Here is a 16,217-nt window from a genome sequence, read left to right as displayed (position 1 = left end):
ATAAGGATTTAGTGATGTATTTTAAAAAAATTGATGTATATCTAGTGTAAAATTGTGTTATATAAAGTAGAGAAATTAAAATTTTAATAATATATTTTAAATGATAAAATAGAGAAGCTTTTAGAAGTGTTCAGTGCTCTCACACATAGCACTCTTGTCAAATTTTTTATTCTAGTTTTAAAATATCTTAATAAAATTTTAATTTTTTTATTTTACATCAAACTTTTGCATAACATCATATATCATCTACTCTATTATTTTCTCTACATAATTTTAATCTTATATTTTTGAATATAATTTATTAATTTCTTTAAATATTTATTAATAAATATAAAGCAAAAGAAACAGAAAGAAAACAAAATAACAATAATAATAATAGTAATAATAATAAATGATTAGCTAAGAGATAAATTTTAGCTATAAATGTAGAGATGTACATTAGTTAAAATATTGAGGTATTTAGCTCATCTAGTAGAAGTGTCATTTTAAAAATTTTAAATTATAATTTACCTTTATAGTTGTTATACCTCGTTTATTAGGATTGTTCGATTATAGCTCCATTTTCATTTATTTATTTATTTTAAAAAATTAAATATTTATAGAAAAAAAAATTAAGGAATTATTTCACAAATACATAAAAATAAAAAAAAAATTACAAAAATACGATTTCACAGAATTTTAAATATTTTTACGATTTTTATTATTTAATTTATAAAAAATAGGTCTTTTTATGTTACACTCTTGTTAATTTGTTGTTGATTTTTTTATTATCTGTATATTGTTTTTTTGTTGTTGTTTTGATGTTATTTAGATGTTATTTTCATGTTACTTTTATGTAGTTTTCTTGTTATTTTATGAAAAATTGTAAAAATATATATATAAAAAAAATCTATAAATGTATTTTTACGTAAAAAATTAAATATAATTTTTACATTTAAATCTGTAAACGTAATTTTTTTTTTATTTAAATGTAATTTTTTATGTAATTATTCCTAAAATTAAACCCACCATCATTATATATAATGTTGTATATTATAATTGAGAGCTCAACCCACTTTATTTTAAATTATACTATTTACTTTTTGTTTGTTATTTATTTTAGTTCTATTTTTTTTAAAATCTACGGCTGAGACAATTTATGCTTTTCTTTTTATTATAGATTATTTTTCGCTTAATTATTGGAATTGGTTTTGGATTTGGTGGTCCACTGTACACTATGTTTGGCAAGAGAGCTTTTATTGGGAATAATAAATAGAGAAGAACGCGCCTAAATCATTTCATTTGTTTAGATTAGACAGGGTAAAGAAGGGATGAGGTTTTTCCTCCAAATCTAAATAATAAATCATGCAAACATGAGAAAAAGAGGAGAAAAAAGAAACAAATTACATAAATCTTCTTTAAATAATTAAAACACAATCTTTTACAATAATTAGTTTAATAATTTTGATATTCAACTTTGAGGGATATGATTTTGTCCTGTGATTGTACTTTTACGGAATGTATTTCGTAATGTACGGCAGCCGTTAGATGAGAGAGTTATTTGATCTGAGAGCTGAGGTTGATCTAGAGGTAATTAGGGTTAAAAAATAGTAACGTACCCTGACAATCATCTAATGTACCTTGAGACCCATCTAATGTACCACGGAATACATTCCGCGAAAGTACATCACGGGACAAAATCGTGTCCCTAAACTTTGAATACATTCTTCTCACTTTTTCTTTAATATATATATAGGGACACGATTTTGTCCCGTGAGGGTGCGTGTGTGTTGGAGGTCTTGGGTTCGAGTCTCAGGCTATGCATGATTGTAATATATAAACGCTTAAATCAAAAGAAAAAAAAAAAAACTAATTACCCCTAGATCAATCTCAGCCCTCATATCAAATAACTCCCTCATCCAACGGATGACGTACATCACGAAATACATTCCGTGAAAATACAATCACGGGACAAAATTATGTCCTTATATATATATATTAATTTTTAATAAAATATATGATTTTATAAAATTTTCCTTAAAATATACATAATTTTTACCGTTAAAAATTAATATTTTTATCCTTTAAATTTTGTCCACTTTTATTAAAAAATTAACTTTAAAAAATATAATTTTTTTTTATTAATTCTTTAAAAATTATTAAAAAACCTGATAAAAGAATAAATTAATAAAAAAAATATTAAATTTACTTAAAAAAGCTAAATTATTCTAAAAAAAATATTTTCAAACTTAATTTTATTTATAAGCACATATTTTAAAAAATAAACTAAATTATTAAAAATCCAATAAATAGTTTAAACAAATTAAGATTTTGTAAAAAAGAAAATTAATTTTGTATTTATATTTACAGATTCATATCTTATAAAATTAAAAAACATTTAAAAATTCAATAAAAATATAAAATTATATTTTTTTCAAAAAAACTTGATTTTAAATTAAAAATATTATATTTACTTAAACAAATTTAAATTTTTCGAGAAAAAACCAAACTCAAACTTATTCTTGTTAATTTAAAATTTGAATTTTTTATATACTTTTTATATCTAAATAGATTTTTTTAATAAAAAATAATTAATTTATTAAATCACTTAATTAATTTTAATTTTTTTAATCATTCAAAATGATTTTTTTTTTCAAGATTTAAATTATTTTTTTAAGATTTACTAAAAAAAATGTTGAATCTTTTTAATTTTTATTTTGAAGAGGTGCCATATGATAGTTTTTAAAGTTTAGGATGCAAATTTAGTTACTAATTTATAAAGACATGGTAGCATTTAAACAGAAAAGTATGACATAACCTAATAGGATTAAGAATCTGTAAATGTAAAAGTTGAGGCAGAATTTTTAACAAGCCTTATATTTTAGGATGTAGAATCAAGTAGTATCGAAATTTAAGGGCGAAATGTTTAATTATTCTTATGTTTTTATCTATTCAAAATTTCTATTCTTTTTCAAATCTTTCTCTATCCAAATTTTCTTTCCTTCAACCAAACATAGTCTTAAACTTTAAAGGTCCAACTACACGAACATATTGTTTTGTTATTACTGCATATGTTAAATGTTGGTATTTTCTTATATTGTCACGCACCAAAGATATGTTTAATTAATAACACAATTAATATATGTTATGGTCAATCTCATTTGAATATTTTTCATTAGTTTCAGTTCAGTTGTATATTTAAAGTTGCTAATTATTCTTAAAAAAAAAAAAAAAAGATGGTAATTATTGTGAAGGAAAAAAGAACAAATAAAAGGACTGGGAATGGGATAAGCTAAAATAATGAATATAGATAGCTTATTTTGTAAGGAATACGTCTACCTCAACTAAACATTGAATATTGTTCATTATTGTCATTTATATTGTACAGGAAAACCAAATGCTCCATGCTGTCGCTTGTTGAGAAATTAACATTGGCTTGTTGAGGAGGATAGTATATTTAAAAGTCAGTATCATACTTTTTTTTCTGGCTTCTAGAAATATATTAATGCATAACAGATATCTAGATATTATAATCAAGTGTAGGTTTATTTTCTTTTCTACACGGGGAACCAGATATTAACGAGCAAAAGAATTTTTTTTTTTTTGAGTCCCGGTGCGGCATTATATACCCTTGGTTACCCACCACTGGCACAGGAGCTGGTGGTAGCCCTTGATTCACTGGGGCAGCTTGTTGCCTTAAACGTTGCAACTCTTCCTCTTGACGAAGTATGACACTTCGCATTTCATGAAACATCTGCTGCCAGTCAGCAGGAGGATTAGCATTAACGGCCCCCGCATTATCCCCCGGATTTTGCGGAGGTGGAGGCAGTGCTGGTGGATCGGTTTGGGTAACCCCGGGCTCTACTTGCTCGCCCTGTGGTCTAGATGATTGGGGAGGGTCCATTACTAGTACCCCTGTAATCAACAACCCCAGCGAGTTAAGCACCAATACCACACTTACGCACTTATTGCCTTAAACCCTAACTCATCTATTTACCTCATACATATTTACATAAACAAATAGCATTTATAGCATGGCATCACATAACACATACATACTCTAGATGCTTGCATACTGCCTAAAATGGAAAGCGGTAAACAGATGATCACACATACAGTCAAGTATTTACTCTTAATACTTACTGCACCATGAGTCGAGCCTATCTCTGACGACGAATGTACATGCTCGGCCGGTCTACAGGAAGTTTAAAAACCTTGGCGCTCTGATACCAAATTGTAACGCCCTAAATAATTAGGCACGCTACCCAAAATACTTATAAAGCCCTAATCCCCTAACCGGGATTACTAATTAAAATAGCGCAGAATTTAAACTTTTATATTAAACAGACTGAAAATAAACTTGTAATATATTTAAAACTTTTCAAAATAGTTGGGATCCCAAAAATATTTACAAACTTATTACAAGTTCTTTCTTACTAAATTTACCAAGCCAAGAAAACGAATACAAAAGTCAACACTGTTAGACCCATAACCCGCTTGGTCTGAAGTGGCATGAACATGTACATTCTTCGCCCTACTCTTGAAACTCATGGCTGATCAGCTAATGCCTTACCCTTTCCTGCACAGTAGAGCACCCGTGAGCCAAGCCCAGCAAGACAGTATAAATCATAACAAATATATTATGCTCATTCACATATGTCTGTATAGCACAGACCTGATCATTATTTCATCATGCCCATTTATGTCTACGTGGCGTAGACCTATGTGTTGCGCTCACACATCTAATTAAATCTACGTGACGTAGACCCACGTGTTACTCTCACACGTCTAAATACATTAAGGCCTTAGAAGCGGTTCATCTCGGTTATGAGTACCGAGTCCAACCTGATTATGCCTTGAGCACATAATCCTTAAATCTCATTTCAATTAACATGACATGGCATTTATACACATATATCACTAGGGTAATAACCCTAGGCTATTAGACCGTTCCTATTAAGGTAATAACCCTAATCCCGGTTACTTAAACATTCATGCATATCATTCTCAACATAAGCGCCACTGCGCATACTCTACGTGCTAATCACTGTCTTACCTGTTGTCCCGCAATAGTAGAGATTCCAAATCCCCGGGTGCTCCTGACCAGGTGCCGATAATCCTAGTCACACACAATTCGGGATTTTCACAAATAGGGTTAACCCCTGATTTCACATTCATAAAATAAATTCATGGCATTTCAAATACAAATAATCACATAGAGCTCGAAAAGAGCTTTCCAACGGTATAAAGAACGTCCCAAACGGAGTCCCGAGTCAAAAGTTATGGCCAAAACAAATTTCAGCATTTCCCGATGAACTCCAACCGGAATTCCGGATGAACCAACCGGAATTCCGGTTGTCTGGGCAGAGAACACGGAATTTCTCAATTTTTAAACCCCCAAAACTCACTCAAATCATTCCCAAACATTCCCAAACTTTCCAGAGCATCAATATATGTCATAATAAACATATTCCACAACTTAAACCCAACAATTGCACTAAAAATCAAAAAGTGCCATTAAAGCACCAAGCTTGAGTTCCATGAACTCAAGCTTGCTTTTCACAACCAATTTCACAATTAACCCACTTATAGCAGCTAGCAAATATTATAGGGTCTAAAACACATAATTATGCATCAAAATCCAACAATAAACCCCATAATTTCAGATTGCACAATAATTAAAATCATGCCTTAAACTCCAAAACTTCAAGCTCTAAACTTGAGCTTCAAACTAACATCTTTCCAATATTTTCCAAAGAAATTTCAAGACCAAATAAAACATGTATTTTCAACCTAGAAAATACCCTAAAATCTTACTCCAAACTCAACAAACATAAGTCCCAACTAAATCATGCAATTTCACCAAGATTAAACACCAAACTTAACAACATGCATACACAAGAACACATCAACTATACATGCTATTAAAGCATAAAATTCAGCAAGGAAAATCAATTAGACTCAATTAAAAACTGTAGAGAATACCTCAAGACTAAGCAAGAATAATCCCCACAATCAAGCTCCAAAAATTAGCTCCAATTCACACCAATTTTCTTCAAATTCAACTTGAAATAACAAGAGGGTTTGGGAGAGAGAGGGGGTCGGCCAAGAGGAAAGCAAAACTAGAAAATTGCTTTTCATTTCATCAAAAATCAATTTTAATCAAACATAGTAAATAGGGGTCAAATGACCAAAATGCCCTCATGGCTTATTATTCACACCTACACCCTCACAAGGGTAAATAAGTCATTTCATGCTCAATTAATTTCAAATAAATTTCAGATTATCATTCATCAAATAAAATGCCAAATAATCAATCCAATTTACATTTCGGGCCCGAACCCGGTTCGGCCCGAAATTCCCGGGTGTGACTATACCGTGCTAACCTGTCAGAACACACCTGAAAAGACAGCACAGACATACTATATAATAATATAGTTCTATTAAGCACGTAATTAATTTAATCTCAACAATTTACCCTTCTCGAGTCATAATTACCAAAATGCCCCTGGCTCACCAACGGGGTCTTTAATATATTAAAATTCATATAAAATCACATATATTAAATTATATAATAATATAATTTCCTCAATTATACATAATTATCTAGTTAGGGTTTTGCTAATCCATTTCTTAATTCCTGGTATTACACAGAGAGAGAGAGAGAGAGAGAGAGAGAGAGAGAGAGAGAGAGAGAGAGAGAGAGAGAGAGAGAGAGAGAGAGAGAGAGAGAGAGGAGTAGTACGGGTTCGGGTGAGGTCGTTTGTAGGTGTTATAGGTTATGGATTATGGAGAAGAAAACTAATGGTGTAGTATTGCCCAGAATTTTTTTCCAAAAGTTTAAAAGTGTTTTAAGATTGAGGAACAAAACGGTGTAGTATTGTAGGTAGAATTATTACTCTAGTCCAATGGTATTTGATCAGATACAACTTAGGCTTTAACTTGAGGCCTCATACTTAATTCTTCTAGTTGTAAAAAAATAACTTAATATTATTTAAAAATTTATTATACAAGAAGAGAATTATAATTTGTGTAAAAAGAAATCTAATTTTTATAAAAAAAAAATAAAGTTTTATTGTAAATATTATAATTAAATGGCTTAACTATTAAAATAATTATTGTAGAGATTTATATAAAAAATATTTATAAATATTAATTGCTAAAAGAGGTCTTGTTAAATATTCAATTAATTATTTTAAGAAAATAGTTAATTATAATTAATTAATTCTAAAAAAAAAAGAATTTTTATTTATTGGTAACCTGCTATTATAGGTAAAAGAATATATAACTATGATAGTTGCAATAAAAATGTGACCATTGATAGTCATCCATAAATATAAATATAATAAGTGTAATGCTTTATATCACTTTTTTTTAAAAAAAAATTACCAGATATAAGAATTTTTATGAGTTTAGGTTCTATTTCTACATTATTTATTTTAATATTCTATTTATATATATTTTAATTAAATTTACGTTTAAGCATAAATCTTATTTAAATTTTTACGTTTTATATGTAAATTCACTTTTCTCTTTCTTTTTTATTTTATTTTGTAATTAATTCTTGTTCTTTCCAGTTTTTAAATCTCTCCAGGTTGATCAATGTGTAGTTGTTTTGACCAAAAATGGTGGTTTTTCTCTTATTGATTAAAATCAATCAGTATTTTTTGGTGGGATTTTCCTCTTTGAGTTTTTAGTACTTCCTTTATTCTAGTCTTTCTTCTTACCTTTTATGTGAACTTCTTGCTTCATTTATATTGTACGCTATTTGCATGCATAGTTTCGTTGTCATTCTTTAATGACGTAACTGACATGTGTACCTATGAGTTATTAATTCTTTAATAATTAATTTTTAGGTTATGATTTTCTTTATTTGGATTAATTTTATTTTATTTAACCTAGTTTTGTTTTATATGAGTCTAGGATGTGATTTATTTCGGCTTGATACTATTTTTATCTTATCTCAGCAGTGTCCAAACTTATTACGCCGAGTCATAGTCAGGCTTTGACTTTAGCTTGGTTCGTGGTTTTTTTGGGACTGTCCTGGTACATAACTTATCTCTGCCTGAGTCGGGGTACATATGACATCTGTTAATTCTAAGGTATTTGTGTCTCAGCTGATAACTAGATAGGTTTTATCTTGGCATGGTATCAAACTAGTCTATCTTAGATAATGGTGAATACAATTACTCTTAACTTTGAGTGAATTTGAGGTAATCGTATCTCGGTTATCACTTGATTAAATCTTATCTCAGCATAGTTTTAGACATGATCTTTCTCAAAACTGTCTAACTTATAATTCATCTTGATTTTGGCCGAGCTACGACCCTCCTTGACCTAATCCAAGATAAGTTCTATTCTTTTTATGGATAATCCAGGCGTTCCTTCTCAAATATTTGACTCTCTTTCTTCGAGCATTACCTTTGGTTTTGTTGAATCCTTACTTATAATAGCCCGGAAATCTAATTATGAATAATTAGAATTTATTATATATTATGAGTTAATTAGAGAGTAATGAGTAGGATTATGATCGTGCTAACGTATTTTAGCATAAATTATAAATTTTGCCATAAGTAGATAAATAAGTGTAATTTATTAATTGCAGAGATATATTTAGAGCATGTGGGTATAATATAAGCTATTCGCAAAATAAAAATATTTTCAGGTTCATCGATCCTAGACACCCGATCAAAGGCCAAAAATATCACAACGAGTTTAGCTAGTAATATTAATGGAATAATTAAGATAAGTTACTTATAGACTTATCGGGGTATTTCAGGATACTCGGGGTTGACCAAATACCCTAGGATTAAAGATTTTTAATGACTATAGAATAATAAAATAATTATTTTTATTATTATTAATGTTGTCATTATCCTTACTATTATTATTAAAGTTATTATTATTATTATTATTATTATTATTATTGTTATTATTATTATTATTATTATTTTAATCAGATTATATATAAACTTAAAAGAAAAAAATATAACCTTCTCCCTTTCTCTCTTTCGTGTGACAAAAACTCTCACCACCACTATTTTTTTCTTCAATCTTCAGCCTAAAAACTTGTATTCTAAGCCCTAGTAGAAGCTGGGCGGTAATCTTTGAAGAAGAAAAGTTTGAGTGCTAAGATCATCGGGAATGTTTCTCCACTTGGGTTGGATGACATGCGAGAATCTGGATTAAAGGTGTTATTAGAAAAAATTTACCCTCTATGCGAGAAGGACTTGACTATAGAGAACTCGCGGTATTTAAAGTGGCTCACAATATTATAGTACTCGCAGTATTGAAAGAAAATACCTCACAATATTAACTGAAAGAGACCTCACTATATTAGATGAGCATGAAGATTCTAGCTGTGTGTTCTTGAGCTTTTAAAGAGTATGGTTTGGTGTAATTGAATCTTGTTTGTTTAAAGTATTTGAGCATGTATTTTGGTGTTTGTGATGCTTAGAAACACTTTGATTTGAAAAATCAATTGCCTAAGTAACAAGTTTGGGTTTGATTTGGTTAATGTTCACATTGGGTTAAATATGATATTCTTGGCATTTTCAAGGTTTTTAAAGCCAGTAGTCTCGACCAATTTATGGTGGTCATGACCTGGCTCAAAACCAGAGAGGGTGAGCCCTGTTTAGGCTCTGGTCGCGACTACCACAAGTCTGGTCATGACCATGGCAATGGTAGTTTAATTATTTCTTTGCTATTTTGTTTTATACATAACTCTTGATTTTGAACTCCATTTTGGACATTCTATATATCGTCAGAAAGCTTGTTTTGAGCTCTATTATTTGTTCCAATATTGGAGACTTAATTTTGAATATCATGAATGTGATTTCAGGGGGATTAACCCTAGTTTGTAAAACCTAGAAATTATGACTAGGATTATCAGTGCTTGGTCAGAATCACAAGAAGATCGGGATTTCTCTACATACATTGGAAATAAGGTAAGATAGTGAACTAAGCACATAGAATAAGCGTAGTGGCGCAATATTACGATATTTGATTGTTAATGTGAATTTGAGACCTAAGGTTATTACCCTAAGTGCATATTGTTATAAGTGTGCAATAATTTATTAATTGAATATGTGAGCAGAGTTATGTGTGTAAGACATAACTAGGTTATACTCGATGATTATAACCGAGACAAATCCTAGTAAGGCCTTAAATTTAAAAGAGACGTGTGAGCGTAACACTTACGTCTATGCTACATAAACATTAATTATAGTGATATTATTATATAGAATAATGTAATTTAGTACGATGGCACAATATGTATGCAATGTCGTACTGTATGAAATGTAATTATTATTATAATTATCACACTGTATTATTTTTTATTTTTCTAGGCCTTGGCTCACGGATGCTCTATTGTGCAGGCAAGGATAAAGCAGTGTTGGGTCAGCCATGAGATCGAGGAGTTTGCGAATGACTTGTACATGTTCTTGCCAAGCTAGACCACGAGGGTTGGGTCCAACAAGAATTGTATAGAAATTCTATTTTGCTGCTTAGGTCGGCTTGTACAAAATAACTTGTAATATTTTGAAAACAATTTTACAGAATCCTAGTTATGTAACTTTAAATTATTTTGGTTTAAAGTAAAATGTGTATGTTAATTGCAAGTTATTTATTTAATTAAGTTTATTATTTATTTACTTCAAATCATCTGGCTTATAGGCCCCCATTAACGGGATTAATAGATTGTAATTATGACACGTGGCATTCCTTTGAGTAGGACGTTACAAACAGTCTTCTCCAAAATTGATCTCCGCTCGAGCTATCATTAGTTGAGAATCTGAGAGGAAGAAATTCCAAAGATCGCTTTTCGTACTAGGTATGGTCACTACAAATTCCTGGTTATGTCTTTTGGATTAACCAATGCACCAGTAGCTTTTATGGATTTGATGAATAGGGTATTCAAGGATTTTCTCGATATATGTGTTATAGTTTTATCAATGATATTCTTGTGTACTCTCAGTCACAAGCAGAACATGAGCAACATCTACAACAATTACGAGAACATAAGCTTTACACCAAATTTAAGAAATGTGAGTTTTGCTGTCTCGAGTGTCCTTTTTAGGGCACATTGTTAGTGAGGATGGGTCATGGTTGATCCAGGAAAGATTGAGTCTGTCAAGGATTGTTCAAGGCCAAAAATAGTTACTGAAGATCTTAATATTCATCTAGCCATATTTCTAGAGGTATGTGTTATGCTGAAGATGAATTGTGTTACTGATGACGTCATAAGACTACGACTCTTTCCTTCCCCTTTAAGGGAGAGCAAGAAGTTGGTTGCAATCTCTGCAGCCACGTTCTATTACTACAAGGGACGAAATTACTAGAAAGTTCATGGTGACATTCTTTTCTCCATCAAAGTCTGCACAGTTGAGGAGTGAGATTGGAAAGTTCAGGCAGTTTGATTCAAAACAACTATATGAAGCATGAGAGCAATTCAAAGACTTATTACGTCACTGCCCACAACATGGCTATGAGAACTGGATGCAAGTTTTAATTTTCTACAATAGGTTGAATAGTCCAACTAGGACTATTATTGATGTTGTTTATGGAGGAGCAGTATTGTCTAAGGCTGCAACTGAAGCCATTAATTTACTATAAAAGATGGCCACATATAGCTAGAATTGGCCTAATGGAAAAAAAAATACTCCAAGAAAGGTGGCTGGTTTATATGAAGTGGATCCTATGATAAATATAGCAGCCCAAATTTTCGCTTTATTTGATCAAGTGGATGCCTAGTTGCTGAGAAAAATACATTTGTTGTAGAGAATGTTGCTGCTGCATCCGCATCACAAGGGCCTGAGATGAGTATAGAATAAGCACAGTACATGGCCAATAGACTTCATAATAACAACTACAGGGGTGCTCTAATTCCTAACTACTAGCATCTGGGGTTATGAAATCATGAAAACTTTTCTTATGGTAACACTGAAAATGACTTGCAACTTCCTCATGAGTTTAATAAAAAACAATAAGAAGAGAAGAAGTCCTTAGAAGACATTTTGGGTACTTTCATGATAAAGACCAACAAGAGGTTTAACAAGAATGAAACAAGGTTGGATAACATGGAGACTTACTTGTCTAATATTATTGCTTCCATGAAGAACATAACGGTGCAAGTGGGATAATTGGCCAATGTTGTGAGTGTTGTACAGAAAAAGAGTAATTTCCCTAGTGATATAGTTGTCAATCCAAAAGAACAACGTAATGCTATCTCACTGAGGAGTGGCATAGTACTTGATGGGGGACAAGTAAATCGGTATTGAGGTTAAAGACACAATAGAAGCCAAAGAAGAGAGTTAGGTTTATTTTTATACATTTTTAGAGTTCATTTTAGTGTGTGTTTTAGTATTTTTATTATTTTATTGTGCAAAATTATGGTTCGTGTTATTTTTTATTTTTTTTAGGAAAAGTATTTGGAGATCCTCAATTTTGGTAATTTTGGTGTTCTACAAGCCTTTTTGAGCGAAAATGAGAAAATATAATACAGAAAAGAAACTTCTTTTAGCTTGGATTGATTTCTTATTGCCTAAAATGGGTCAAAGATTGCATTTTTAGCTCCAAAATTCATGCTCTAGAGTCAAGAGTGATCATTTTCCAAAAATAAATTGAAAAACTCTAAGTTTTGGATGTTCAACACGCTCTGTTTATGTTTGAAAGTAAAGTCTGAAGCTTCAAGCTAATTTTTGACTATTATCCATTCACTTTTGGGAAAAACTTTTCAAAATAAAGTTCTAGATCTCTCTGTCATCTTTCCAAAACAACTTTAATCGTCCAATTCTAAGTTATATTAAGAGAGTTATGACCAAAATACTATCGGTCATCACAATAGGAAACTAAAAATGGAAAACTACAAAAATTAGTAAAGAAAAGAGGAATCTGCGACCTTGGTGTTTTTTTTAGGAAACTTGGATTTTTGCATTATAAAAGGAGGCTTGATGGAAAAGCTTTGACACCATTCAAAAATTGAGAGGAATCCTGAGTGTAGAAGGAGAGCAAGGAGCAGAAGGCACAGTGGAGGACTCCAACATTATTCTATCTCTTCAACTCTATCTTTTATGTCTTTAGCTACATTCCTTTTGCTTTAAAATGTCCTTTAGTAGCTAAGTTCTCTTAAAGATTTTTATGTGAACCACTTGAGTTTATTTTATGGATTAATGTGATTATTCAATTTCTTCTTCTTCTCTTTATTTAATTCCATACAATCTTTTTTATTTTTGCAATTATTGACTGATCACCTTAATTGTTATTTATGAATTTAAATCAAAATTCTGAAAGATGGGATTTAAATATGCTATGATTTTAATGGATGAAAATCAATTTAGGATGGGAGTATCTAGAATACTTGTATGATTTTTACTAGTTGCTATCTTTATGCAATCTTTGTGATTAAACTTACCATAGAAATATACAAAGTTTTTATATAGATTGGGCTTATAAGTCTTAACCAAATTATAATCTTCTTAACCAAACTTATCAAATGAATAGAAAGAAAAGAAATTGGGTAATTATATTATGAAGTAAAATAAAGGATAGTTGGGGATCACAACAATCTTTGTCTTTATTATTGTTATTTTTCAAAATTTTAATTATTCTTTGTTTTTTATTTACTTTTTATCCAATAATTGTTATTCATTAAATAGAACTAAAGAATTAATTAATTGGTAATTGATAATTAATTCTCGAGGGAACGATATTTTATTTATCATTATATTACTTGTTTCGATTGCGTATACTTGCGTATCAATTTTACCGACTAAGTTTTTGGCACCGTTGTAGGGGATTGAATTTATCAATATCAGTTTAGTTAATTTTTATTCTAATTTGATTTTTGTTTCCTCTTGTTTCTAACCTATTTGGTTGATATTTTTTACATATCTCAGGTGAATCTTATATGCGCAATAGAAGACGTGCAGAGAGCCTTATTCCTTTATATCCTAAGATTGAGAAATCTTGCAATCAAAATAGAAAGAGCAAGAGAGAAGATGGAGCATAACAAAGGGAATGATCTAATTCTTGGAGCTATGCAAGGAGATCAGACTCACCCTAATTCTAAAAGGAGCATGCAAGACTATGTACTCTCTACTTTGACGGAGGTACAAAATTGTATAACACCACCAGCAGTGGAAGCTAACAACTTTGAGATCAAGATAACTATCTTACAAATGGTGCAGTCCACTCTCCAATTTAGTGGATTGCCTTCTGAAGATCCTCACACTCACTTGGCTAATTTTTTGGAGCTTTGTGGTACTTTTAAATACAATGGATTGAGTGATAATGCTATCAAACTGAGGCTTTTTCCATTCTCCCTAAAGGAAAGAGCAAAAAAGCTGGTTGAATTCTCTACAATCAAACTCAATAGTCACTTGGCAAGATCAGGCTCAAAAGTTTTTATCTATTTTCTTCCCTCCTTCAAAAGTTGCTCACTGAGGGGAGAAATAAATAACTTTTGTTAGAATGATGGTGAATATTTGTATGAAGCTTGGGAGCAATTTAAAGATCTATTGAGAAGATGTCCTCACCATGGTATGGAGAAGTGGATGGTGGTTCAAAACTTTTATACTGGTTTATGTCCTACTACTAGGACCATTACTGATGTTGCATCTGGAGGAACATTCATGAGAAAAAGTGATGCAACTGGAGCTTATGAATTTCTTGAAGATATGGTTATGAACAACCGTCAATGGTCTGATAAAAGAGCCACTAGGAAGAAAAAAGCTTGTATTCATGAATTGATGCCATTACTGCTTTGACAGCTCAAGTTGCCACTCTCAATAAACAGTTACAAAAGACAACTGAAGTTGTCCAAGTTGTTTAAGCCTCAATTGGGTGTGAGATTGGTGGAGGACCACACACTTTTGACCAGAGTGAATCAACTGAAGATGTTGTGGTGACTCCTTCTCAAGTGCAAGCCATAGCCAATTTTCAGAGGAAATTCAATAAAACTTTCTTCAACTCATTTAATAATGGATGGGAAAATAATCAAAGGCAGTAACCTCAATTTTAAAGCCAAGCTTCTACTTCTCAGTAGTAAAATCCTCAAACTCCACCTGCTCAAACAAATGATCTGCAAGTTTTTGTTCTTACTCTCACCAATTTACAAACTCAGTTCATGACTGATACAAGAGCATCCATTAGAAATCTTGAAACACAACTAGGGCAACTGGCTAATATGCTTCTTAACAGACCTCAAGGAAATTTGCCAAGTAACACAAAGGTAAATCCTAAAAAAAATTGCTGTGCAATCACTCTAAGGAGTGGTAAAAAGTTAGAAGAGCCAGTCAAGAATCCTATTCTTGCACCAAAGATTGAGATTGAGAAAGATGGTTTAAAGGAAGAAAAGTTTACGAAGAACCTTTAGAAACAGTAGCCACCAATTAATTATGACCACCACATCCAAATTCCATATCCTCAACGACTTCAAAAGAAGAAACTTGACAAGCAGTTTTTGAAGTTTCTTGATATTTTCCGAAAGTTTCACATAAACATACCTTTTGTTGAGGCACCTAAACAAATTACAAGTTATGTGAAGCTTATGAAGAAAATCTTATCAAAGAAAAAGAGATTGGAAGATTATGAGATTGTAGCACTTATTGAGGAGTGCAGTGCTATCTTGCAAAAGAAACTACCCCCAAAGCTCAAAGATCTAGGTAGTTTTAAGATTTCATGCTCTATAGGAGGTTCGGTTGAAACAAAGACTTTAGGTGATTTGGGGGCTAGTGTGAATTTAATGCCTCTATCAGTCTTTCAAAAGCTGAAATTGGGAGAAGCTCATCCAACAAATGTCTCCTTACAAATGGCGGATCACTCTATTATGCATCGTAGGGGAATGATTGAGGATGTCTAGGTCAAGGTGGGTAAATTCATCTTTCCTGCTGATTTCATCACTCTTGATATGGAGGAAGATATTGTTGGGAATATTTTACCAAGATCTAGATTTACTAACAAGTATGTTGATTAACATCCTAAATATGAATTCCCTAAAACAATGAAAATAAATACATATGGGTTTAAGAAAACCTTACATTGATTGCAGCGGAATATCATGACTCCTTTCGTTCAAGATCTCTAGCCCTTGATTCCTTTCTGTAGCAGAGCATTATCAAGATCTGAACTTGGATCCCTTTCTCTCATTCGGGTTTGGTTACCACCGTCTTACTCACTATGATTGAGTACTTGACTTGCTATGTGAAGCACGACACTCATTCACTATTGGTTTCAAA

At 31.3% G+C, this 16,217-nt stretch overlaps 1 protein-coding gene and 2 non-coding genes across 3 annotated transcripts; 1 reads left to right on the top strand and 2 right to left on the bottom strand.

Moving 5' to 3' along the window:
• Positions 1 to 11,361: 11,361 nt before the first annotated feature.
• On the bottom strand, positions 11,362 to 11,468 carry LOC115721556 (small nucleolar RNA R71). Its single transcript, XR_004012571.2, has one exon. It is a non-coding gene; the product is annotated as a small nucleolar RNA R71 (small nucleolar RNA).
• A 2,949-nt stretch (positions 11,469 to 14,417) lies between these two features.
• Positions 14,418 to 14,524, bottom strand: LOC115721547 (small nucleolar RNA R71). Its single transcript, XR_004012562.2, has one exon. It is a non-coding gene; the product is annotated as a small nucleolar RNA R71 (small nucleolar RNA).
• Positions 14,525 to 15,529: 1,005 nt separating this feature from the next.
• Positions 15,530 to 15,841, top strand: LOC133034429 (uncharacterized). The gene has a single exon (XM_061109514.1). The coding sequence runs from the start codon at positions 15,530 to 15,532 to the stop codon at positions 15,839 to 15,841; it is 312 nt and encodes a 103-aa protein (XP_060965497.1).
• The last annotated feature ends 376 nt before the right edge of the window (positions 15,842 to 16,217 follow it).

Source organism: Cannabis sativa, chromosome 2 (assembly GCF_029168945.1).
Source record: "Cannabis sativa cultivar Pink pepper isolate KNU-18-1 chromosome 2, ASM2916894v1, whole genome shotgun sequence".
In the NCBI taxonomy this organism is placed as follows: domain Eukaryota; kingdom Viridiplantae; phylum Streptophyta; class Magnoliopsida; order Rosales; family Cannabaceae; genus Cannabis; species Cannabis sativa.
This window is presented reverse-complemented; position numbering and strand designations above follow the sequence as displayed.

What these genes read in the sequence shown, in the direction of transcription:
- LOC133034429 (XM_061109514.1), top strand. Translation starts at nt 15,530, where the DNA reads ATGAAGAAAATCTTATCAAAGAAAAAGAGATTGGAAGATTATGAGATT.